Below are 27801 nucleotides of genomic sequence, written 5' to 3' on the forward strand. Positions count from 1 at the left end.
AATCTCATCTGGATGATGGCAACACCTCCTTGCGCCTTATTCGAATCCAGTCTCCCAGTGGTATAGACAAGCCTACTTTAAAAATGCAAATGTGAATAAGTCACTGGGTCATTTTTTTCCCCCCAACGGCTTGGCACAGCTCAATTCAACATAGGGGACTGGGGTTTTCTGTTTCCCGGCCCCTGCGCATGCTGCCCCCAGCTGGGGCTCCAGCACAGCAGCCCCTGGCCTTTGGGTCGCAGAGGGAAGGTGGCCCTGGGCGTCTGGAAGCCAGGCCTGGAGAACCCGCCGCCTGCCCCGGGCCGCGCATCCTCTCCACGCCCACCGCAGCCCCCAGCCCAGGCATCACCATGCGAGGCTCCTGTGCGCGGGTCCCTAAGCGGGTGCGTGGAAGCGAAACTCGGCGCAATTGGTTAGAGACCATGCAAATGAGGGATGAACGAGACCTCGCCCGCGCGCGAAGGGGAAGCGGCGCCCAGGCTCGTGCCCCCGCCTCCCGCGCAGCGCTGCCCAGACCGCGGGCGCAGGGCGCGCTCTGGGCTCTCGGCGGGGCGGCCGGTGCTGCCCTTGAGGTCGCGCCTGCACCGGCAGGTGCCCGCGGAGGACGGGAGCCCCGCGGAGGACGGGAGCGCCGCGGAGGATGGGAGCCCCGCAGAGGGCGGGAGCCCCGCGGAGGATGGGAGCCCCGCAGAGGGCGGGAGCCCCGCGGAGCACGGGAGCCCCGCGGAGCAGGAGCCCGCAGGAGGCCCCGCGGTCCCGCCCGGGAGGAGCTCTCCCCGCGTTCCTGGTGCTGCTCGCGCTGCCCGAGGCCTGGGGTGAGACGCGGGGCGGGGCTCTCGGGTCCCTAGCGCGGCGGGGGTGGAGGGGGAGTCCCGGGCCCCCCGCTTGTGCAGGACCCTGGTGGGCTCCGGGTGACCGCGGCCTTCCCCCCCTCATCACCTGGCGGGGCTCGGGATGTGCGCGCAGGTGCCCCGGGCGCCCTCGACAGTCCCCGCCCTCGCGTGGGGGACCCCAGCCCTCTCTTGCAAGGAGAGGGGCCCGGGGGAGGCGACCAACGTGGGTTCGAACCTGAGCATGTTCTCAGCGGCAAGGGAGGCTCCGCACCTGTCGCAACTGTCGGTGGTGTGTGCTTCCTCTTCTGGGCGGTGGGGACGCGATCAGGGCGCCGCCTGTCCCTTCAATAGGCTCTGCCCCCCGGGCTTGACTTCTCCTCGGTCACCCGGGCGGGGGGGGGGGGGGGCGGAGAGGCGGTGGACAGGCAATCCTGGGGGGGCGCAGTTGCACTCGCCCCATTCCCATCCCAAATCACCGCCGGCACCTAGTGGGAGCCTCTGTTAACACAAATCCCACAGCGGCACTTGGGGCTAGAAGGCCGGGAAAGCCCTAGAACCCTCAGTGTAATCGTGGCAGATAGAAGGGAAGTGTAGACGTGTTTACACCGGCATTCTAGTCGTGTGCTTAGCACATAGTAAAGCCTTTCATAACTATTTGAAAATTTTGAGGCTGCATCTTCCCTTCCTTCCTCCCTCCAGCCCATCCTTCCTGCCTGCCTTCCTTCCTTCTTTCTAAATAGGTAAACATCTTCAGTTAGTGCCTCTCACTCCTGGCCTTTCAAGGGGTCTTTTAGTTGCTTGGACTCACTGGCAACATCTTGGTTGAAATGACAGTCTTCATTCTTTCTGTCGGGCCTCTTCTTGACGGCTCATTTTGTGCTCTGCTGAACAACAACAAAAAAATCTAGTTTCCACAAAAGTGGTTATTAATATTTTATCTCCTTAGACATCGTAATCTGTCAAGTGAAGAAACCTTAGGTTTTATTTGCAGAAGAAAGGCAGGCCAAGTACATTAAGCAATCTGTTATCAACACTTAGAAATGTTTGTGGACCTTTTAAATATCTGATCTCCTTCTTACTAGTATGTTAACGGCAAATATAGAAATATATACATATAAAGATTATAATAACAACTTCAAATGTGAAACAGCTAAACTATCCAGTAATTTACTTGCCAAAGGAACTTTGATACAGAAAGTGCTGATAGAATGCTGACCCAGTGCACTGCACTCTGGACTTCATGAGAGAGCTGTGTCTTCCAGGTGTGTTTGCATGTGGAAGTTGGGTGGTGGGTTTGTTGTTGTTGTTGTTGTTGTTGTTTTCTTTTTGAAATCTCCACAATTAGGAGGCCAGGGTTCTGCTTTTTTTGGCGTCTGCTACTTAGTAGCTATGGGCCTGGGGCCCACCAAGAAATGATCATACAGGCTGATTCACAGGGATAGTTATTTTTCCTCCAAATTAGCCTACTAAGCACGCTAAAATGGTGTGGAATGGCAGTCTCTGGCGCCCTCACCTGGCCCTTCCGTCAGATCTCACCCTGTTGCCTCACTGTATAAAAACGCAAGGTAGAAAGAGGGAAGGGTTTCTTTCTGTGATTTGCCAAGACTTCAGTTAACATATACTCAGATGAGCAGATTTATGGTTTATAGTTCCAAGTTTTATAGAATATGATCTTTATGATTGGACGAGTAACTTTACAGTTTTTCTGCATGGAAACAGAATGAAGATAATTGTAATAAGGCCAACTTAAGCAAACAAGAAAATGGCATAGCTGACAATACCTTCCAAACACACATATACACAGGCCCTCACACACACACAGGCACACACGTATTCAGGCTCTTTGTCAGAGACATTAAGAGGAAGAAACAGGGATGCCTGGGTGGCTCAGTGGTTGAACGTCTGCCTTTGGCTCAGGTTGTGATCCCGGGATCCTGGGATTGAGTCCCACATTGCGCTTCCCACAGGGAGCCTTCTCCTCCCTCTGCCTATGTCTCTGCCTCTCTCTGTGTGTGTATCTCATGAATAAATAAATAAAATCTTTTTAAAAAAAAAGAGGAAGAAACATTGTCAGTCCAGTCACAAGTGACCAAAGGTTGGCAAAAACTAAAAACTCAGAAAGTATCAAGACTAATTGAAGTGATACTGTTACACATCCGCTATTGTGAACAGAGAAACTCATTGTGACTATCTTGTCCTTTGAGATATGTTAACGATCATATTAAATCATCATGATTAGCAAAGCATTTAAACTTTTTTTTTAAAAAGATTTATTTATTCATGATAGAGAGAGAGAAAGAGAGAGGCAGAGACACAGGCAGAGGGAGAAGCAGGCTCCATGCCGGGAGCCCGACGCGGGACTCGATCCTGGGTCTCCAGGATCGCGTCCTGGGCCGAAGACAGGCGCCAAACCGCTGCACCACCCAGGGATCCCCCTAGCAAAGCATTTAAAATGTTTCTCTCATCTGTATCATAATTTAAATTTTTCTATTTATATATGTTTAGAAATATGAAATTATTAAATGCAAGCATTTAAATATATTTAATATTTTACTATGCATAATATATGTAACATAATATGGTTATATTTCTGTTATATAACAATATTCTATGTATACATTATGTTATACTTATTTACATGACATGACATATTACAATTTATTGGTACATAATTAACACATATGATTACATCATATAAGCTATATAATACAAATATAATTTGATATATAGTATTAAGTTGTTATAGTTTATGTGTTTACAAATAATTTATGGTATACATTAATCTGTGAAATATATATTCTATGATATATATTGTAATAAATTAATGTCATATATAATTTACAAAATTATATATTACAGTACATAATATTACATAGTAAATTAGATTATATAATATGCCACATATAATATATAGTATACTGGATATTATTAATATATAAATAATTTTGAACATTAAATATAAATATATAAAAATTTTTAAAGTGGACTCTTCTTTAGATGACAGAGGTGTTTTTTTTTTTTTTAGTTTTTATTTATTTATGATAGTCACACACACACAGAGAGAGAGAGAGAGAGAGAGAGGCAGAGACATAGGCAGAGGGAGAAGCAGGCTCCATGCACCGGGAGCCCGACGTGGGATTGGATCCCGGGTCTCCAGGATTGCGCCCTGGGCCAAAGGCAGGCACTAAACCTCTGCGCCACCCAGGGATCCCGACAGAGGTGTTTAAATAAAACATTTGCAGTCCTTTTCACAAAAGAGTAGAAGATGCAGAATGGAGAACAGAGTGTACTCCAGGTTGACAGTTTATGTTTGAACAAGGACATGGGAGTAATAAGTAAATTGTGCTTCTGGCACAGAATAAATCAATCTGCCATGAATGGAAAGTTTGAATCGGGAATATTTCAAAATGGACTGTGTCACCTAAGACAAAAACCACATGAGATGATAGTGTACACCCACTAGAATAGGTAAAATGTTAAAAACTGAATATACCAAATATTGGCAATAAAGTGAAGTAACTGGAATTATTGCTCATTGGTAAAAGATACAACAGCTTTGGAAAGCAGTTTGGCAGTTTCTTAAAAAGTTAAACACAAATGTATCATATTATTGAGCATTTTATGCCTTGATATTTGCTCAAAAAAAATGAAAACATCTGGCCACGCAGAGACTTGTGCATGGATTTTCATAGTGGCTTTATAGCCAACAACTGGAAACAATTCAAATGACATTCAACAGCCAAATAGGCAAATTAAATTATGGTATATTTGTACAACTGAATATTACCAAGGAAAAGAAGAAATAATTTTTTATATATGCAACAACATGGATAAACCTCAAAATAATTCTTCTGTGTAAAAGCTAGACCAAAAAAGAAAAAAAGTACAAGCCAAGTGAGTTGGTTTATATGAAATTCTAGAAGGTCAAATCAATCTAAGAGGAAACAAGTCAGAGATCACCTAAAGAAGGGGGTAAAGAGACAGATGGATTATAAAGCAAAATGAGAAAACTGTTGGGGGCAGGATGGAAATGTTTGTTATTTTGATTGTGGTAATGGTTTCATGTGGTGATGGTTTCATGGTGCACACATATGTCAAGTTCAGCAAATTGTGTACTTTAAATATTTTTCAACTATTATATTTGATATATCACAAAGCTATGCAGAAGTGTTTTTTTAAATAAACTGTGGTAGGTCTTGAGTTTATGGAATTCAAGTTAATATACTTATTGTAGGAACAATGAGGGATTGGGAATAAAAAAGGAAAAGGAAACAAGATCAAGCTTTCTCTAGTGAAGGCTCATACGTTCCTTTCTATTTCAGCTATTATCCAAATTTGCAGTTTTACTTTTACCTCCCAGTTAGCAAGTAGAAGACCCTGGGTTCAAGTCCAGGTCTCTAGGAATCCAGTGTCTAACACTTACACACTGTTCTCTTTTGTATTCATTTCTTATTGCTGCTTTAACAAATTACCACAAACTTAATGGCGTAAGACAACAGAAATTTATCCTCTTACAGTTCTGGAGGTCAAATTCTAAAAAGGATCTGTAGGGCTGTGTTTCTTCTGGAGGCTCCATGGCAGATTAGGTTTCCTTGCTCTTTTCTCTTCCAGAGGCTGCCTGCATACTTTGGCTCATGGCTGCTTTTCTCTACCTTAAAGCCAGCAATGGAGCACCTTTAAATATCTTTCTTCTGTCTTTGAGCCTTTACCTCCCTCTCTTATATAATATTTAATATTATATTACAAAGGTAATTACCTTTAAGGTCTCTTAAGGACCTTTGTAATTACATTTATGACCCACCCAGATAATCCAGGATAATCTCCCCCTCAAGATTCTTAATTTAATCACACCTGCAAAGCCTTAGTGCCATATTAGGTAACATTCACCGGCTCCAGGGATTAGGGCACCGATGTCTTTGGGAGCTCATTATGTAGGCAATCACACATTTCTACAGATTGTCAAAATCTTAGCTAAACCTGCTGAGGGAATCCATTGCCATTAGGGTCCAGCATAGTACCAAATGGCTGTATCTCAGAAAACAGCCAGTGGTGTGAACATTGAATATGACTAGGGAACTTAAAATATATATAGAATTTAATCAATAAAACCATGATAGAACAAAAGATAGGAAGGAAGTAAATGGAGTTAGCATTTTCTATGGTTCTTGTATCGCTGGAGAAATAATTGTTCATTGCATGTTAATATGGTAAGGATGCACATTATCTTTAAAGGAGCTGTAAAAGAATTTGTAACAAATAATCTAATAAGGAGGGGCAAGATGGCGGGAAGAGTAGGGTCCCCAAATCACCCGTCTCCACCAAATTACCTAGAAAACATTCAAATTATCCTGAAAATCTATGAATTCGGCCTGAGAATCAAAGAGAGAACAGCTGGAATGCTCCAGTGAGAAGAGTTCGCGCTTCTATCAAGGTAGGAAGACGGGAAAAAAGAAAAGAAACAAAGGCCTCCAAGGGGGAGGGTCCCCGCAAGGAGCCGGGCTGAGGCCGGGGCGAGTGTCCCCAGGACAGGAGAGCCCCGTCCCGGAGGAGCAGGAGCTGCACCGACCTTCCCGGGAGGAAAGGGGGCTCGCAGGGAGTTGGAGCAGGACCCAGGAGGGCGGGGATGCCCTCGGGCTCCCGGGGACACTTACAGGCACCTGCGCCCCGGGAGAGTGCGCCGAGCTCCCTAAGGGCTGCAGCGCGCACGGCGGGACCCGGAGCAGCTGGAGGGGCTCGGGGGCGGCTCCGCGGAGGGGGCTGCGGGCCGGAAGCAGCTCGGAGGGGCTCGGGCAGAGGAAGAGGCTCCGTGCGGAGGGGCCTGCGCGGTTCCAGGAGTAGCTGGGGAGGTGGCGGGGCTCGGGCGGCGGCTCCGCGGAGGGGGCTGCGCGGCCCGGGAGCGCGAATCCAACAGCGCAGGCTCCGGAGCACAGGGCGCCGGGACACAGCCCAGGATCCGGCCTCCCCCCCCTCCCCCTCCCCGGGACAGGCAGAGGCCGGGAGGGCCCAGGACCCCAAGGACGCTCCTGCCCCGAGCTGAGCAGATCAGCGGCCCGCCCCGGAGCCTCCAGGCCCTGCAGACGGAGAGCTCCGGAGTTCCTGCCGGAGCTGAATCCAGGGCTGCAGAGCTGCCCCGCCACTAGGGCTGTTGCTCCTGGGGCCTCACGGGGTAAACAACCCCCACTGAGCCCTGCACCAGGCAGGGGCAGAGCAGCTCCCCCAACTGCTAACACCTGAAAATCAGCACAACAGGCCCCTCCCCCAGAACACCAGCTAGACTGACAACTTCCAGGAGAAGCCAAGGGACTTAAAGTACACAGAATCAGAAGATACTCCCCCGTGGTTCTTTTGTTTGTTTGTTTGTTTTGTTTTGTTTTGCTTTTTGATTTGTTTCCTTCCCCCACCCCCCTTTTTTTCTCCTTTCTTTCTTTTTCTTCTTTTTTTTTTTTTCGTTTTTTTTCTTCCTTTTTTTTCTCTTTCTCTTTTCTTTCCTTCTTTGTCTCCTCTCTTTTTCTCCTTTTCCCAAAACAACTTGCTTTTGGCCACTCTGCACTGAGCAAAATGACTAGAAGGAAAACCTCACCTCAAAAGAAAGAATCAGAAACAGTCCTCTCTCCCACAGAGTTACAAAATCTGGATTACAATTCAATGTCAGAAAGCCAATTCAGAAGCACTATTATACAGCTACTGGTGGCTCTAGAAAAAAAGCATAAAGGACTCAAGAGACTTCATGACTGCAGAATTTAGAGCTAATCAGGCAGAAATTAAAAATCAATTGAATGAGATGCAATCCAAACTAGAAGTCTAACGACGAGGGTTAACGAGGTGGAAGAACGAGTGAGTGACATAGAAGACAAGTTGATAGCAAAGAGGGAAACTGAGGAAAAAAGAGACAAACAATTAAAAGACCATGAAGATAGATTAAGGGAAATAAACGACAGCCTGAGGAAGAAAAACCTACGTTTAATTGGTGTTCCCGAGGGCGCCGAAAGGGCCAGAGGGCCAGAATGTGTATTTGAACAAATTCTAGCTGAAAACTTTCCTAATCTGGGAAGGGAAACAGGCATTCAGATCCAGGAAATAGAGAGATCCCCCCCTAAAATCAATAAAAACCGTTCAACACCTCGACATTTAATAGTGAAGCTTGCAAATTCCAAAGATAAAGAGAAGATCCTTAAAGCAGCAAGAGACAAGAAATCCCTGACTTTTATGGGGAGGAGTATTAGGGTAACAGCAGACCTCTCCACAGAGACCTGGCAGGCCAGAAAGGGCTGGCAGGATATATTCAGGGTCCTAAATGAGAAGAACATGCAACCAAGAATACTTTATCCAGCAAGGCTCTCATTCAAAATGGAAGGAGAGATAAAGAGCTTCCAAGACAGGCAGCAACTAAAAGAATATGTGACCTCCAAACCAGCTCTGCAAGAAATTTTAAGGGGGACTCTTAAAATTCCCCTTTAAGAAGAAGTTCAGTGGAACATTCCACAAAAACAAGGACTGAATAGATATCATGATGACACTAAACTCATATCTCTCAATAGTAACTCTGAATGTGAACGGGCTTAATGACCCCATCAAAAGGTGAAGGGTTTCAGACTGGATAAAAAAGCAGGACCCATCTATTTGCTGTCTACAAGAGACTCATTTTAGACAGAAGGAACACCTACAGCCTGAAAATAAAAGGTTGGAGAACCATTTACCATTCGAATGGTCCTCAAAAGAAAGCAGGGGTAGCCATCCTTATATCAGATAAACTAAAATTTACCCCGAAGACTGTAGTGAGAGATGAAGAGGGACACTATATCATACTTAAAGGATCTATTCAACAAGAGGACTTAACAATCCTCAATATATATGCCCCGAATGTGGGAGCTGCCAAATATATAAATCAATTATTAACCAAAGTGAAGAAATACTTAGATAATAATACACTTATACTTGGTGACTTCAATCTAGCTCTTTCTATACTCGATAGGTCTTCTAAGCACAACATCTCCAAAGAAACGAGAGCTTTAAATGATACACTGGACCAGATGGATTTCACAGATATCTACAGAACTTTACATCCAAACTCAACTGAATACACATTCTTCTCAAGTGCACATGGAACTTTCTCCAGAATAGACCACATATTGGGTCACAAATCAGGTCTGAACCGATACCAAAAGATTGGGATCGTCCCCTGCATATTCTCAGACCATAATGCCTTGAAATTAGAACTAAATCACAACAAGAAGTTTGGAAGGACCTCAAACACGTGGAGGTTAAGGACCATCCTGCTGAAAGATGAAAGGGTCAACCAGGAAATTAAGGAAAAATTAAAAAGATTCATGGAAACTAATGAGAATGAAGATACAACCGTTCAAAATCTTTGGGATGCAGCAAAAGCAGTCCTAAGGGGGAAATACATCGCAATACAAGCATCCATTCAAAAACTGGAAAGAACTCAAATACAAAAGCTAATCTTACACATAAAGGAGCTAGAGAAAAAACAGCAAATAGATCCTACACCCAGGAGAAGAAGGGAGTTAATAAAGATTTGAGCAGAACTCAACGAAATCGAGACCAGAAGAACTGTGGAACAGATCAACAGAACCAGGAGTTGGTTCTTTGAAAGAATTAATAAGATAGATAAACCATTAGCCAGCCTTATTAAAAAGAAGAGAGAGAAGACTCAAATTAATAAAATCATGAATGAGAAAGGAGAGATCACTACCAACACCAAGGAAATACAAACGATTTAAAAAACATATTATGAACAGCTATACGCCAATAAATTAGGCAATCTAGAAGAAATGGACGCATTCCTGGAAAGCCACAAACTACCAAAACTGGAACAGGAAGAAATAGAAAACCTTAACAGGCCAATAACCAGGGAGGAAATTGAAGCAGTCATCAAAAACCTCCCAAGACACAAGAGTCCAGGGCCAGATGGCTTCCCAGGGGAATTTTATCAAACGGTTAAAGAAGAAACCATACCTATTCTCCTAAAGCTGTTTGGAAAGATAGAAAGAGATGGAGTACTTCCAAATTTGTTCTATGAGGCCAGCATCACCTTAATTCCAAAACCAGACAAAGACTCCACCAAAAAGGAGAATTACAGACCAATATCCCTGATGAACATGGATGCAAAAATTCTCAACAAGATACTGGCCAATAGGATCCAATAGTACATTAAGAAAATTATTCACCATGACCAAGTAGGATTTATCCCCGGGACACAAGGCTGGTTCAACACCCGTAAAACAATCAATGTGATTCATCATATCAGCAAGAGAAAAACCAAGAACCATATGATCCTCTCATTAGATGCAGAGAAAGCATTTGACAAAATACAGCATCCATTTCTGATCAAAACTCTTCAGAGTGTAGGGATAGAGGGAACATTCCTCAACATCTTAAAAGCCATCTGTGAAAAGCCCACAGCAAATATCATTCTCAATGGGGAAGCACTGGGAGCCTTTCCCCTAAGATCAGGAACAAGACAGGGATGTCCACTCTCACCACTGCTATTCAACGTAGTACTGGAAGTCCTAGCCTCAGCAATCAGACAACAAAAAGACATTAAGGGCATTCAAATTGGCCAAGAAGAAGTCAAACTCTCCCTCTTCGCCGATGACATGATACTCTACATAGAAAACCCAAAAGTCTCCACCCCAAGATTGCTAGAACTCATACAGCAATTCGGTAGCGTGGCAGGATACAAAATCAATGCCCAGAAATCAGTGGCATTTCTATACACTAACAATGAGACTGAAGAAAGAGAAATTAAGGAGTCAATCCCATTTACAATTGCACCCAAAAGCATAAGATACCTAGGAATAAACCTAACCAATGATGTAAAGGATCTATACCCTCAAAACTATAGAACACTTCTGAAAGAAATTGAGGAAGACACAAAGAGATGGAAAAATATTCCATGCTCATGGATTGGCAGAATTAATATTGTGAAAATGTCAATGTTACCCAGGGCAATATACACGTTTAATGCAATCCCTATCAAAATACCATGGACTTTCTTTAGAGAGTTAGAACAAATTATTTTAAGATTTGTGTGGAACCAGAAAAGACCCCGAATAGCCAGGGGAATTTTAAAAAAGAAAACCATGTCTGGGGGCATCACAATGCCAGATTTCAGGTTGTACTACAAAGCTGTGGTCATCAAGACAGTGTGGTACTGGCACAAAAACAGACACATAGATCAATGGAACAGAATAGAGAACCCAGAAGTGGACCCTGAACTTTATGATCAACTAATATTCGATAAAGGAGGAAAGACTATCCATTGGAAGAAAGACAGTCTCTTCAGTAAATGGTGCCGGAAAAATTGGACATCCACATGCAGAAGAATGAAACTAGACCACTCTCTTGCACCATACACAAAGATAAACTCAAAATGGGTGAAAGATCTAAATGTGAGACAAGATTCCATCAAAATCCTAGAGAAGAACACAGGCAACACCCTTTTTGAACTCGGCCACAGTAACTTCTTGCAAGACACATCCACGAAGGCAAAAGAAACAAAAGCAAAAATGAACTATTGGGACTTCATCAAGATAAGAAGCTTTTGCACAGCAAAGGATACAGTCAACAAAACTCCAAAGACAACCTACAGAATGGGAGAAGATATTTGCAAATGACGTATCAGATAAAGGGCTAGTTTCCAAGATCTATAAAGAACTTATTAAACTCAACACCAAAGAAACAAACAATCCAATCATGAAATGGGCAAAAGACATGAAGAGAAATCTCACAGAGGAAGACATAGACATGGCCAATATGCATATGAGAAAATGCTCTGCATCACTTGCCATCAGGGAAATGCAAATCAAAACCACAATGAGATACCACCTCACACCAGTGAGAAGGGGGCAAATTAACAAGGCAGGAAACAACAAATGTTGGAGAGGATGCGGAGAAAAGGGAACCCTCTTACACTGTTGGTGGGAATGTGAACTGGTGCAGCCACTCTGGAAAACTGTGTGGAGGTTCCTCAAAGAGTTAAAAATAGACCTGCCCTACGACCCAGCAATTGCACTGTTAGGGATTTACCCCAAAGATACAAATGCAATGAAATGCCGGGACACCTACACCCCGATGTTTATAGCAGCAATGGCCACGATAGCCAAACTGTGGAAGGAGCCTCGGTGTCCAACGAAAGATGAATGGATAAAGAAGATGTGGTTTATGTATACAATGGAATATTACTCAGCTATTAGAAATGATAAATACCCACCATTTGCTTCAACGTGGATGGAACTGGAGGGTATTATGCTGAGTGAAGTAAGTCAGTCGGAGAAGGACAAACATTATATGTTCTCATTCATTTGGGGAATATAAATAATAGTGAAAGGGAATATAAGGGAAGGGAGAAGAAATGTGTGGGAAATATCAGAAAGGGAGACAGAACGTAAAGACTGCTAACTCTGGGAAACGAACTAGGGGTGGTAGAAGGGGAGGAGGGCGGGGGGTGGGAGTGAATGGGTGACGGGCACTGGGGGTTATTCTGTATGTTAGTAAATTGAACACCAATAAAAAATAAATTAAAAAAAAACAAATAATCTAATAAAAAGAAATAACAATAAGGGTGCCTGAGTGGCTCAGTTGGTTGAGTGCCACTCTTGATTTCGGCTCCAGTCCTGATCTCAGGGTCCTGGGATCGACCCCCCTTGGGTTCTGCACTTAGTGGGGAGTCTGTTCCTCCCTCAGCCTCTGCCCCTTCTCCTGCTCATGCTTGCACAGGGGAATTATGGACAGAAGACTTATTAAGTTGTTAGGACTTAATTATTTAATAAATGGAACTGTAAGGTATTTCTTTTTTGGCTAGTAATGATGTGGAAAACTTACTGAGACCCTAGATTGCACTATGAACTGAATAAGTTTAGGAATTATTTTTAATTCATTCTGTTATAATGAATTAAAAATAAAAAATATGTGGTCCATACAAAAGAAACAATATACATGTTCAGAGACAGAATGGATGAATATAAAAGGATGAAAAACCTGCCATGCAAAAACAAACCAAAACGAAGATGATTTGGCAAATGTAGCATAACAATCTTTGTCTTTAAATTATCACTGTGTATGTATATTTAAAATAGTTACTGATGTATTGAGAACTAAGTCTGTAATCTTATTTTTATTTGTCCCTACAAATAAAGTAGACAAAGTAGAATTTGAGGCAACTTTCATTACTAGAGATAAAGAGAGGTATTTTCTAATGATAAAAGGTCAATCTACCCAAAATATAATTTAAAAATTTTAAGGTTAAAATGGAAAGAATTAGAAGAAGAAATAAGACAGTGTACAATAAGAATATTTAACACAACTCCTAGTAGAGTAAGCAGACCCTCTCAAATCAGTAAGTATCTAGAAGATTTGAACAAATCTGATTAGCAGATTGGACCTCACTGACATACCCAGAACACTGTATCCACTGTAGACAGATATTTTTACAAATACAAGTGATACATATGGTTCAACTGACCATATGTTGAACCATAAAACAAGCCTCAATCAATTTCACAATAATACACATGCAGCTAATAAATATAATCATAAATATACAGCGAAAAAATTTCCTCAAATATTTGTAAACTATGCAAAACATTTCTAAATAAACCATGGGTCAGTGAATAAATTTTTTTTTAATTTTTATTTATTTATGATAGTCACAGAGAGAGAGAGGCAGAGACACAGGCAGAGGGAGAAGCAGGCTCCATGCACCGGGAGCCCGATGTGGGATTCGATCCCGGGTCTCCAGGATCATGCCCTGGGCCAAAGGCAGGCGCCAAACCACTGCGCCACCCAGGGATCCCATGGGTCAGTGAATAAATCACAATGACCATCATCAAATATTTCATACTGAAAAAAATGAAATATCAAAATTTGTAGAATGCAGCTAAATAAATGCTAGAATAAAAGTAATTGAATGTTTATTTCAGAAAGTATGAAAAGCTGAACATGTTTTAAAATCTAATCACCTCAAGAAATTTACTTTTTAAAAAGAACAGCAAAGAAACTCAAGAAAACTGCAGTAAAGATGAAAGTAAGTATAGATCAACAAAATCAAAAGTTAATTCTTTGAAGACTATTAAAATTGGCCAAATGGTTGACTGGTCTCAATTTACCCTCCATTATTTGAATTAATAAGTAGTGAGAATGGAAAGGAACAGGTGATTTTTAAAAAATAGAAGAGATTTCCAAAACTAAGTAAAATGACATTTTTTTCCAACAGAAAAATGCTATTTAAAAAAAAAAAAAAGAAAAAAGAAAGGGCAGCCCCGGTGGCCCAATGGGTTTAGCGCCGCCTTCAGCCCAGGGCATGATCCTAGAGACCCAGGATCGAGTCCCACATCGGGCTCCCTGCATGGAGCCTACTTCTCCCTCTGTCTGTGTCTCTGCCTCTCTCTCTGTGTGTCTCTCATGAATAAATAAATAAAATCTTAAAAAAAAAAAAGTAAAAGAAAAATGCTATTTTTATTCCCTTAACTTAAGCCTACTGGGCCTGAAAAGGAAGTTGCAGTCTAATATTTAATTTAAAATATACATTTTTATATGTATGTTTTCATGAAGTACAGCTTTAGTTGTTGAGCTTTGTCTACAGAGCATGTGCTGAAATTTCCCTATGCCGAAATAATTGACTTGGTAACAGATCCTTAACAGTGGTGCCCATACTGAAGGCCAGAGAATAGTCTCGTGAGGTCTGGATGAAACTCCAAGAGTGAAACTGGATGGTGAAATGCACACACGTGTTGTATGACACACAGGAACAATCATGGGTTCTCTTGTGTAATAAAGGGAGGGAGGATGGGTCGATGAAGCCTGAGCCACAGGACTTCCCGATGGACTAAAATTTCCCTTCAGTCAAAAACTGTATCTGTATCTTAATTGCCTTCAAAACAGCAAGGGCTTTTTAAATGGGTAGATGCTGATTTAAAAAGCTCATTTCTGGGCACGTGGGTGGCCTCGTCAGTTAAGCCTCCAACTTGATTTCAACTCAGGTCACGATCTCAGGGTCATGAGATTGAGCCCCACCTCACTCTGCACTCAGCAGGGAGTCTGCTTGAGATTTTTTTCTCTCCCTCTCTGTCCCCCTCTGCCCCTCTTCTCACTCATGCATGCTCTCTCCTCTCTCCTCAGAATAAAGAAATAAATCTTCAAAAAAATTAAGAGTTCATTTCTAAGATCACTACTAAGAGAAACAATCATTTTACCATCATTAGGTGTTCTTTTTCTTTGATCACGACTATGAAGCATATTGGAGAAAAAGAGAAAGTAGAGTAGAAATTTCTTCCTTAATCTAGATGTCACTGTGGTCTTGGTCTCCAGGTCAATGCAAAGCCCCAGAACAGCTTCCATTTGCCAAGCCTTTAAGACTGTTCAATGAGTCTGAGTTTCCCATTGGGACATCTATTAAGTATGAGTGCCGCCCTGGTTACCAAAAGAGAGTGTTCTCCATGAAGTGCCTACAGAACTCGGTCTGGTCAAGCATTGAAAATATGTGTAAACGTAAGTACCTCTGCACTGAGAATTCCTCTGTGTCAATCAAACATCTATTCAGATTTTGGAACTCAGACACATATGACTTGATAAGTTTGCTTAAAATATAGCACATGTGAGAGCTATTCTGTCACATCTTCCTACTGCTTTGACTTCCTGGCACCTTCATTACAAGTTCATTTCATAAGAAATGACCATCACAAGGCATGATTGAGGGAAAAATCTCCCTTCAGCAGGGGTTTCCCTTTGTCACCACTGCAACTAAGTAATGAATGACTCAAAAAAGTAGAGAAAAGTGTAGGTGGGGAGAGAATCCCAGACTTCGAGAGCTCTGATTTTCATTGGTTGAATTACAGAGTAAACACTTCGGTAATAAGGGAAGTTTACATTTTTCTGGGAGGCACAGTACAGGGACAAGATAGATTTGGAGGGGAGGTCTTTTTGAAAGTGGTTCTTAGCAGGTGGCTGGTCCTGAGGCAGTCTTGTAAGTTTCTTTAAGGTGGAGAAATCTATGGAACTACAGATACTTTTCAGTCAAGTTGGGACCTTATGTAGTTACTAAAAGAAGTCCAGAGTGTTCAATACCCAATCCCCAAATTCTGCTTCTTTCCCAATAGGTAAATCATGTGGAACTCCTCCAGAACTCCTGAATGGCAAATTGACGGTAGACGGAGACGCCCGGTTTGGATCAACTGTTCATTATGCTTGTAATGTAGGGTGAGTTGGCAGCAGCATTATTTGGGATGATAGTTCCAGAACTGTAGCACCAATATTTTAAAAAAGTCTTAGAAAGTCTACTTGTCCATCAAAAATATAGCAAAAAGATTTCTAGGTGGAGGTGATGGCTTGGATCTAGGTATTTACACTGGAAATGACTAAACAAATACTTGAAAAAATAGGAAAAACTTTTATATCCATGAGAGGAACTCCAGGGATGGGGAGGAAAGATGCCTATTGCACACCAAAGTAATGCACCTAAAAACCAGTTGAAGCATGTATTAAATGGGAAGGACCAGCTCTTTAAAGAAGCAAATGGAACAAACATTATTTGATCCATGCATATATTCTTACCCTGAAGCCATAAGAGCTGTCGATGGTGGAGTCAGAAGTGGGAAGGAATGATTTGTTCGGGAAAATGGAGCTCATGTGATGGACAGGCAAAACTTGATTGTTATAGCCCCTCTCCGAAATGCACACAGTGCAGAAATTTTGCTGTGAGCATATTTTTTTTGGCTTATCCTTAAGGGAGACAACCAGTTCAGGAAAGAAATAGGGAGACTGCTTTATCTTTAATATTAACTTTTGCTTTGTTTTTACTATTTATTGCTCACTTAAAATAAATATAAGTGATAATTAAAAACAGTAATAACAATAAAATGAACTTCAGTGTATATGCTATCTACTTTAAGAAACATCGCTAGGACCTTAGAAGCTTCCTATGTAGGAGGGACATGATGGGATGAGCACTAGGTGTTATACCATATGTTGGCAAATCGAACTTCCATTAAAAAAAAAAAAAAAAAAAAAGGGGATCCCTGGGTGGCGCAGGGGTTTGGCGCCTGCCTTTGGCCCAGGGCGCGATCCTGGAGACCCCGGATCGAATCCCACGTCAGGCTCCCGGTGCATGGAGCCTGCTTCTCCCTCTGCCTGTGTCTCTGCCTCTCTCTCTCTCTCTGTGACTATCATAAATAAATAAAAATTTAAAAAAAAAAAAAAAAAAAAAAAGCTTCCTATGTGCCTTTCCTGTTCTTTCACGTTCAGAATCTCTCTGGAAATCACCATCCTAAATTTTAGGTCGTTCATTCCCTTGCATGTGTTTTCAATTTTCCCCCACACATAATCCTCCTAAACAGTTTATATTTAGCTTTGCATATTTTGAACTTTATACAAACGCCATATTATATGTATTCTCTGCAACTTGCTTTTCTATTGATAGTTTGTTTCTGACACTTATCCATGTGGTTGTGGTTCATTTTTGCTTGATAGTATTTCCTTGTATGGATATACCACAATTTATTTTTCTTGGTTGTTATATTTGGGTTGTTTCTAGTTTGTTTTACTTTGTTTGGTTTCAGCTATCATCATAAGCATTCCCAATATACATGTCTCCAAATGCACATGCACAGAGATTTCTCTAGGACAGTAGTTTTCACACTTATTTTACTATGATCCTCAGCTAAAATTATATTTTTATGATACATACACAACACACTCACACACATACACCTCACACACACACACATTTATATAAATTAAAGTATCGAAAATGTCTCACCACTTTTAACCAACACTGTGCTGGAGGTTTAAGCCAGGACAATTAATCATGAAAAAGAAACAAAAGGCATCAAAATTGGAAGGAAGAAACCATATGATAATTGTCTTCCTCTGATTAAATTATTTCACTCAGCATAATAACCTCCAGTTCCATCCATGTCTGATGGCTGAGTAATATTCCATTGTCTATGTATACTACATCTTCTTTATCCATTCATCTGTCGATGAACATCTCAGCTCTTTCCACAGTTGGGTTATTGAGGACGTTGTTGCTATGAACATTGGGGTACAGGTGCCCCTTCAAATCACCACATTTGTATCTTTGGGGTAAATACCTAGTAGTGCAATTACTGGATTGTAGGGTAGTTCTATTTTGTAACTTCTTGAGAAATCTCCCTACTGTTTTCAAGTGGCTTTGCCAGCTAGCATTCCTACCAACAGTGTAAGAGGGCTCCTCCCCTTTCTCCACATCCTTGCCAGCACGTTGTTTCCTGACTTGTTAGTTTTAGCCATTCTGACTAGTACAGGGTGATATCTCATTGTGGTTGTGATTTGTATTTCCCTGATGACAAGTGATGTGGAACATTTTTTCATCTGTCTGTTGGCATTTGTGTGTCTTGTTGGAGAACTGTCTGTTCATGGCTTCTTCCAATTTCATGACTGTATTATTTGTTTTTTGAGTGTTGAGTTTGATAAGTTCTATACAGATCTTGGATACTAGCCCTTTATCCGATACATCATTTGCAAATATCTTCTCCCGTTCTGTAGGTTGCCTTTTAGTTTTGTTGACTGCTTCCTTTGTTGTGCAGAAGCTTTTTATCTTGATGAAGTCCCAATAGTTCATTTTGGTCTTGTTTCCCTTGCCTTTGAGACATATATAGCAAGCAGTTGCTGTGGCCAAGCTTGTAGAGGTTGCTGCTTATGTTCTCTTCTAGGATATTGATGAATTCCTGTCTCACATTTAAGTCTTTCATCTATTTTGGATCTATTTTTGTGTATAGTGTAAGGAAATGATCCCGTTTCATTCTTCTGCATATGGATGTCCAATTTTCCCAACATGATTTGTTGAAGAGACTGTCTTTTGTCCATTGGATATTCTTTACTGCTTTGTCAAAGATGAGTTGACCATAAAGTTGAGGGTCCATTTCTGGGTTCTGTAATCTGTTCCATTGATCTATGTGTCTGTTTTGGTGCCAGTGCTGTACTGTCTTGATGATCACAGCTTTGTAATAGAGCTTGGAAGTCTAGCATTGAGATGCCACCCATTTTGGTTTTCTTTTTCAATATTTGTCTGGCTATTCTGGGTCTTTTCTGGTTCCACACAAACTTTAGGACTATTTGTTCCAACTCTGTGAAAAATGTCAATGGTATTTTGATAGAGATTGTATTGAATGTGTAAATTACTCTGGGCAGCATAGATATTTTAACAATATTTATTCTTCCAATCCATGAGCATGAAATATTTTTCCATCTCTTTGTGTCTCTCTCAATTTCTTCCATAAGTGTTCTGTAGTTTTTAGAGTACAGACCCTTTACCTCTTTGGTTAGGTTTATTCCTTGATATCTTATGGTTTTGGGTGCAATTGTAAATGGGATTGACTCATTTTCCCTTTCTTCTGTATCATTGTTAGTATACAGAAATGCAAGTGATTCCTGTGCACTGATTTTTTTTATCCTGCCAGGTTGCTGAATTCCTGCAATTTTGTGGCAGAGTCTTTTGTGTTTTCCACCTAGAGTATCATGTCATCTGGGAAGAGTGAGAGTTTGACTTCTTTGCCAATTTGTTTTTTTTTTCTTTTTTTCTTTGCCAATTTGAATGCCTTTTATATCTTTCCATTGTCTAGTTGCTGAGGCTAAGACTTCTAGAACTATATTGAACAACAGTGGTGATAGTGGACAACCCTGTCATATTCCTGACCTTAGGAGACAAGCTCTGTTTTTTCCCATTGAGAATGATATCCATTGTGGGCTTTTCATAGATGGCTTTTATGATACTGACGTATGTTCCCTCTGTCCCTACACTATGAGGAGTTTTTTTTTAAGTATTTATTTATTTATTCATGACAGACACACAAGAAATAGAGAGGCAGAGACATAGGCAGAGGGAGAAGCAGGCTTCATGCAGGGAGCTTGATGTGGGACTCGATCCCTGGGCCAGGGATCATGCCCTGAGCCGAAGGTGGATGCTCAACCGCTAAGCCACCCAGGCATCCCCACTGTGAGATTTAATCAAGAAAGGATGTTGTACTTTGCTGAATGCTTTTTCTGCATGTATTAAGAGGATCATAAAGTTCTTATCCTTCCTTTTATTAATGCAATATGTTATATTGATTGATTTGCAGATGTTGAACCACCCCTGCAGCCCAGGAATAAATCCCACCAATTCACCATGACGGTGAATAATCCTTTTAATGTACTGTTGGACCCTATTGGCTAGTGTCTTGGTGAGAATTTTTGCATCCATATTCATCAGGGATATTAGTCTGTAATTCTCCTTTTCGGTGAGGTCTTTGCCTGGTTTTGGGATCAAGGTAATGCTGGCCTCATAGAATGAGTTTGGAAGTATTCCTTCCATTTCTATCTTCTGAAACAGCTTTAGTAGAGTAGGTATTATGTCTTCTTTAAATGTTTGGTAGAATTTCCCTAGGAAGTCATCTGGCCCAGGACTTTTGTTTGTTGGGAGGTTTTTGATGACTGCTTCAATTTCCTCACTGGTTATTGGTCTGTTCAGGTTTTCTACTTCCTGTTTCAGTTTTGGTAATTTGTAGGTTTCGAGGAATCCATCCCTTCCTTCTAGATTGCCTAATTTGTTGGCATATAGTGGCTCATAATATGTTCTTAAAATTGTATTTCCTTGGTGTTGGTCATCTCTCCTCTTTCATTCATGATTTTATTAATTTGGGTTCTTTCTTTTTCTTTTTGATAAGTCTGGCTAGGGGTTTATCAACCTTATTAATTCTTTCAAAGAAACAACTTCTAGTTCATTGATCTGTTTTACTATTCTTTTGGTTTCTATTTCATTGAGTGCTGCTCTAATCTTTATTATTTCTTTTTTCCTACCTGGTTTAGGCTCTATTTGCTGTTCTTTCTCTAACTCATTTAGGTGTAAGGTTCGCTTGTGTATTTGAGACTTTTCTATTTTGAAAAAGGCTTGTAATGCTATGTACTTCCCTTTTAGGACCAACCTTTGTTGCATCTCAAACCTTTTGAATAGTTATGTTTTCATTTTCATTTGAATCTTTTGAATCATTCTTTAGTTTCCTGGGTGACCCATTCATTCTTTAGTAGGATGCTCTTTAACCTCCAAGTATTTGAGTTCCTTCCAAATTTTCCCTTGTGATTGAGTTCAAGTTTCAAAACACTATATTCTGAAAATGTGCAGGAACTCAATCTTTTGTTACCTGTTGAGACCTCATTTGTGACCAAATATGTGGTCTATTACCAGCAGCCCTTGGTATCACTTAGCTATAAACACATCACTCCTATCTCTGCCTCTGTTCTCACATGGCTTTGCTAATATTGTCTTCCCTCTTTCTCTTTGTCCAAGTTTCCTTCTTCTAAGGACACCAGTCATTGAATTAGGGCCCATGCTAATCCAGTATGACATCATCTTAACTCCATTATATATGCCAAGGCCTTATTTCCAAATAAAGTCAGATTCTGAGGTTTCAGGACATAAATTTAAAGGCACAGTACTGAACCCAGTATGGACATGAACAGACATTTCACTGAAGAGAATATGTAGATGGAAAGTACATGAAAAGATATTCAGCTTCATTAGTCATTAGGAAAATGCAAAATACAACAACAATGGAACAATACTACATACATATCTGAATGGCTAAAATACAAACTAGTGAAAACACCAAATGCTGGCTTAGATGTAGAGGAACTGGATCACTAAGTGAAAGAATCCAGTCTGAAAAATCTAAATAGTCTATGATTCCAGGTAAGTAGCATTCTGGAAAAGAGAATATGGAATAAAAAGATCAGTAGTTTCGAGAGGTTGGGAGGAGGGAGAGGTGAATATGGAAGATTTTTAGGGCAGTAAAACTACTCTGTGTGATTCTGTAATGGTAGATACATGTCATTATATATTTGTCCAAAGCCACAGAATGTACAACGCCAAGAGTGAGCCCTAATATAAACTGTGTACTAAAGATGATAACGATGTGTCAGTGCAGGTTCATCAGTTGCAACCAATTGTACCACTCTGGTGGGGGCTGTTGATAACATGGGAAAGTATGCATGTGTAGAGAAAGGGAGTATATCATAAATCTCTGTATCTCCTGGTCAATATTACTGTGAACCTAAAACTCCTCTTAAAAATAGTCTGTATAAAAAATTGAATAGATGTAAATATCCAAACGCACACATGCATACTTACACAAATTAGTCACAAATTAGTACAAACCAAACAGGAAATATGAATAAAATTGGTGGATCATACTATGTCAGTATCCTGGTTTTAATATTCTACTATAGTTTTTCAAGACATCATCAATGGGGGAAACTTAAATTTTCCAAGTTTTATGGTACACCTTGAACAGTTTGTGGCATACTAAGTCAGAATTTCTACCTTTAACATTTTAAATGTGAAATCAGAGTTCAACTTTTTTTATTCTACTTGGATTTGCTTTGGTTCTAGCTTGATGAATCTTAAATAATTTAGGTTGATACAAAGACATGGCTCAAAGTAATATAGAAAGAGAGAGCCCAGTTAGTTTAAAAGCCATGAAGAAAAATTTAAGTCCAAATAAAGACATTAAATTTGGAAAAGTGATAGTACTATTACAAATGGAAATTGTTCTTCTGAATTCTCCAAGATTGCAATCTCTTGCAAGTTGCAATTTAAGTGGGAAAATAACATTCATTCTTCTTTCCCTCTAGATACCAACTTATTGGTCATTCCTCTATTTCATGCATCATCTCAGATAATACTGTCGTCTGGGATGATGATCCACCTATTTGTGAGAGTAAGTAAGTTGAAATATTCTTTCCTATTTACCTTCACCAAGAGATTCTAAGTTTCCCCCTAAAGTTATAAAAATCTTAATTGAATTGCTTTTGTGCATTCTATCCCTCAATAGCTATGGGGTTTCTGGTAACTGCTTCCTTAAGTTTTTCCTTATCTTGTGCCTTTTCTGAATCTAGGAACTTATTTTTTTAAAAGATTTTATTTATTTATTCATGAGATACACACACAGAAAGAGAGAGAGAGAGAGAGGCAGAGGCACAGGAGAGAGAGAAGCAGGCTCTATGCAGGGAGCCTGACATGGGACTCGATCCTGGGACCACAGGTTCACACCGCCCTGAGCCAAAGGCAGGCACTAAACTGCTGAGCCACCCAGGGATCCCTGAATCTAGGAACTCAAATTCATAAAAGCCTTCAAATTTTATTTTTACTTCAGTTAATTCAGAATTATGTTGATTTGCCACCCCCAGTATAACAATCATTCTACTTGGCAAATTAGTAAAGTTTTTTTTTTTTAACCTCTCCAAGGTTGGTGAAGCTGTGAATGAATCAACACTTTCACATACTTAGAGTTCCACAAAACCTCTTGAAAGGCACCATGTATTATAAGCCTCAAAATGGGCATATATTTTGACCCGTTTCTTAGAATTTATACTTGGAAAATAAACACAAATTTTTACTAGAAGTCCACTATAAACTTTTCATTGCCTCATTCTTTATAAGAGAAAAAAGGTTAAAGTAACCTAAATGTTTCAAGCTATGATTTGGATAGAAAGAAAGTCGTGTTAGAAATGATTTTAGAGAATTCCTTAAGAAACATAAAACATAAAATATAGCCATACATAATTAGAAGAAATACATCCAGGAGCACCTGGGTGGCTTAGTCAGTTAAGCATCTGACTCTTGATCTCAGCTCAGCTCTTGATCTCAAGGCAGTGAGTTGCAACCCCATGTTGGGCTCCACACCGGGTGCAGAGCCTACTGAAGAAGAAGGAGGAGGAGGAGGAGGAGGAGGAAGAGAAGGAGAAGAAATACATCCATACGCTGGAATGTTATTCAGCTAAAATAAAAATTGATGTCACGGAGAAGCAATTAATGACATACAAAGATGTTAATTATATACTTTTATGTGAAAAAATCAGATGACAAAACAGTAATCTTGGTAGATCTCTTTATTTAAAAATAATACACCTATATCTACTCCTAGATTTTCATTTCTATTTCATTTTCTATTTCTATTCTAATTCTGTAACTTTTCCTATATCTAAACTTTGGTGAATGGCTTCAAAGCTCCTTAGTGGAGGTGGGAGGAAACTTCTGGTACACGTTTTGGCTGTGTAGCAGCATGCTTTCTCAAGAAGATCCTGTCTCCTATTTATCTGAGCTGCTCTAGGTCTATCAATGGGCTCTCAAGTCTGGGAGCTGGTTGACAAAAAAACCATAACTTTTTTTTGTTTTGTTTTGTTTTGAGTGATTCATGTCAGACCTAGATCTCTTTTGCTTTTACCCAACAAATAATACTTTACTCCACTCTTCATCTATTTCAGTTTTAGAAGCTCCACAACAATTAGCCAGGGACAAAGATCTCTGCAGGCAAATTATTCCGATTTCTGTTTCAGTTGTCTCCGGATATTAAGTGCTGCCACTTGGCTTCTGCCATCCTGAGGTCTTCTGTCTCCATTGAATTTAGGAAACCAAGCTCAATAACAAAGTTCCCAATGTCATTCCCGGCCTACAGAGAATAACCATCACAGAGTTTTTCAAGGATATTGAAAATTCTGCATGAAATGTATTTCTCAAAGCCCTGGGTGAAAGGATAAAAAGTCTCTCTTGCAACACCCGCCCCCCACACCTGCACATAGGAAGTGGACAAACAGGGGGCTCACATAAGTCCATTATGGCATTCCTAAATCCCAAAGCCATAGGATTTCTTCTTCAAGGGTACACTAAGAAAGTTCTTGTATTTCAGCTTCATTTAATCTAAGTCATGCTCTAACAACATTGAATTCACAATCTTAATTCTTTTTTTGTGTGTGTGTGCCTTCTTGCAGGTCATAATTTGTACTCCCTCCCACAACACCTCCTAACTCCACTTCCAAGTCTACCAGGATTTAGAACAGGTTAAAGGACCAGAATTAATGTGTAGTAGCAAGGGTAGGTCCTGAGGAAGATCAGAAGTCCCTGAAATTTGGGTTGCAAGATTTAGTAAATAAAAATACAAGATATCCAGTTAAAGTTGAATTTCAGGTAAGCCACAGATATTTTTGCATTCTAAATATGTACCTTGAAATGCTTGGGATATACTTAGAAATTTTTCATTGTTTTTTTTTAATTTAAATTTGAAATTCAAATTTAACTGGATATCCTGTATTCTTTTTGGCAACCCTATCAGGGCAGCTACCTCAGGAGAGATGATCAGAGTTTCTTTGCACAAGGGGAGGCTTACCTCCTCAGACAGGGGAGGAGAGGCTGCTGCTTCTAGCAAAGAAAGCTCAGCAGAATTTCCAGGTTCAAGGTATTCAGCTTCCTTAGACTCTGCCCACTTAGCTCCATCTCAATTTTTTTTCCATCTCAATTTTTAGAGTCCTCTTTCTCCCAATCAATGCTCAAACTTTAACATAAGAGACCCTGTTAAGCTGTGAATTCAATTTACCTTGGAATCCAGCCACAGGATTAGATGTTGGATTTGTTCTTCAGAAATCTTGGCTCTGTGGCTACAGAGTGCATGTGTTTCTTTTAGGGCAGATAATAGAAGCTTTCAGAGCCAGACCTTGAGCAGGAATTTAAAGTATTTTCTTTCTCTTAAATTCTCCAGTGCACTTAGAAAGAAGCAACCAATCAACTCTTTCTTCCTTCCCTCCCTACCTTCTTTCCTGCCTGCCTCCCTTCCTTCCTTCCTTCCTGCCTTCCTTCCTTCCTTCCTCCATCTCTTTCTCTATTTCTATTTCCTTCATATATTACCTAGGACCACCACTAAAATATTTAACATTGATGGGGATAGAAGGTATCCTTGTCTTGTTCTCCATCTCAAAGGGAAAGATTGAAATATTTCTATTGTTTGCTATAGGCTTTTTGTAGATACCCATTTTCAGATAAAGGTAATTTCCTAATATTCCTCATTGCTAAGAATTTTTTATCATTAAATCATGTTGAAGTTCTTCAGGTACTTTGGCTACATATATTGAAATAATCATATTGTTTCTTCATAGCTCTCTTAATATAATGAATTGGGTTTTTTTAAGATTTTCATTCATTCATTCATTCATTCATTCATGAGAGACACAGAGAGAGCAGCAGAGACATAGGCAGAGGGAGAAGCAGGTTCCTGTCAGGGAGCCCAAGGCAGGACTTGATCCCCGGACCCAGGATCACAACCTGAGCTGAAGGCATACGCTCAACCGCTGAGCCACCCAGGTGTCCCTGTAATGAATTGTTTTAATTACTTTTTCAAAGGCAAACTGATTTTGAATTCCAATTTTACCTTTTTGGAATAACTCAACTTGGTCATAATATTTTATAATTTCTGGGCTCCTGGGTGCTGGTTTATCTCTTTTATTGTTTTGTAGAAATTCTTTATACATTCTCAGATTTTCCAATAAATGTAACACAAATATTTTCTTCCAGGCTAAAACTCATCTTCTTGCTTCCTTAATGATGTTTTTTGATGATAGAAAATATACATTTTAATAGTGTCTTTTAATAAGACTTACTAAGTCTACCCTTTCTGGTCACTACTTTGTGTTCTACGTAAGAAATCTTTGCCCATAATTTTATCTTCCAAGTTAAGTCTGTGATGTATCTCAGGTTTACTTTTGTATGGTGTGGAGTGTGGTCAAGAAATTTGTTTGCTTATTTTGTTTGTTTTTTTTCCTAATGGATAAGTGATTCGTCTAATATCATTTACTTAAAAAACCATTTTTTGTATATCACAATGCAATAGTATAATACCATAAATCAGGTGACATTTCAGAGAGGTTCTGTTCCTCTGGTTTATTTATCACACTATTTTCATTACTATAGCATTATATTAAGAGTTGATATCTGGTGGCATATCTCCTAACCATGCAGTTCTTCCAAAATTTACTTGGTAATTCTTTGCCCTTTGCATTTTGAGATAAAATTTAGAATCAGCTTGTCAGTTTCCACAAAAAGAATCCTACTGGAATTTGTATTGACTTTCTTGACTCAGTAAATCAATTTGTGGACCATTAACATATTCACATATTTGAGTTTTAAATTTACGGACATGATATATTTCTCCATTATTTAAATCTTCTTCAATTTCTTTCAATAATATTTGCCGATTTACATCATAGACATTGGAAAATGTAACATTTCCTAATTGTTTCTTAAACATGCAATCACTTGAACTTGGACCCAGCAATCTTGCTAAATTTACTTATAAATGCAATAGTGTATCTGTATATTCTTTTGGATAAGCTGCATCAATAATCATTCACTGGTGAATAATTATCCTTTGTTTTAATCCTTTCCTTTCTCGTATTTTTTTTTATTATTATTAATTTCTCTTGCTTTACTGCATTGGCTAGAACCTCCAATACAATGTTGAATGGAAGAGATGATATTAAGTTTTTAATAGTCATTATAAAGCATAGTGTTTACTGAAGGTTTGGGGGAGATATTCTTTATCAGATTAAGGAAATACACTTTTATTCCTAACTTGAGAAAAGATTAATTGTGAATTTATACTCTAATTTATCACTGTGTATCTATCAAGATGATCATGTCCTGTTTCTTCTTCACTGTGTTAATTTTTGTACTTTTACATATATCTCACAAGACATTATTGTTTTTATAAAAACAGTATTTATTTATACTTAAACATACTCTTTCAGTTATGTTTCCTCCGTATTGCTGTTCTATCAGTTCTTTATGACACTATTTTCCTTCAATCTAAAAAATTATCTTTTAGCATTTTTGTAGTGTAGGTCTTCTGACAATAAGTTCTTTAAATATCTTTCTAAGTATGGTTTCTTTAAGAGTTATCATCTCTATTTTCTGGCTGCCTTTAAAGGTAATTGCTCTTGATTTTTTTTTTTTTTACAATACTACTATGATGTGTCAAGCTAAAGATTTTTTAAATATTTGTATTGCTTGAGTTTGTATGGATTCTTGAATCTGTGGTTCAATGATGTCTTTCATCAGTTTTGGAAAATTCTGAGTCATTACTTCAAATGTTCCTGCTCTAATATCTTTCTC

The 27801-nt window shown here is 39.9% G+C and overlaps 1 protein-coding gene across 1 annotated transcript in view; it reads left to right on the forward strand.

Annotated features, from left to right (window-relative positions):
• LOC490269 (complement receptor type 2) overlaps nucleotides 1–27801 on the forward strand; it is a 101899-nt gene that overhangs the window by 35720 nt on the left and 38378 nt on the right. Inside the window, 3 exon segments of the mRNA XM_038542030.1 lie at nucleotides 15162–15341; nucleotides 15950–16049; nucleotides 22497–22582. Of these exon segments, the coding sequence (XP_038397958.1) occupies nucleotides 15162–15341; nucleotides 15950–16049; nucleotides 22497–22582 (366 nt within the window).

The sequence above is a fragment of the Canis lupus genome, chromosome 7 (assembly GCF_011100685.1).
Source record: "Canis lupus familiaris isolate Mischka breed German Shepherd chromosome 7, alternate assembly UU_Cfam_GSD_1.0, whole genome shotgun sequence".
In the NCBI taxonomy this organism is placed as follows: domain Eukaryota; kingdom Metazoa; phylum Chordata; class Mammalia; order Carnivora; family Canidae; genus Canis; species Canis lupus.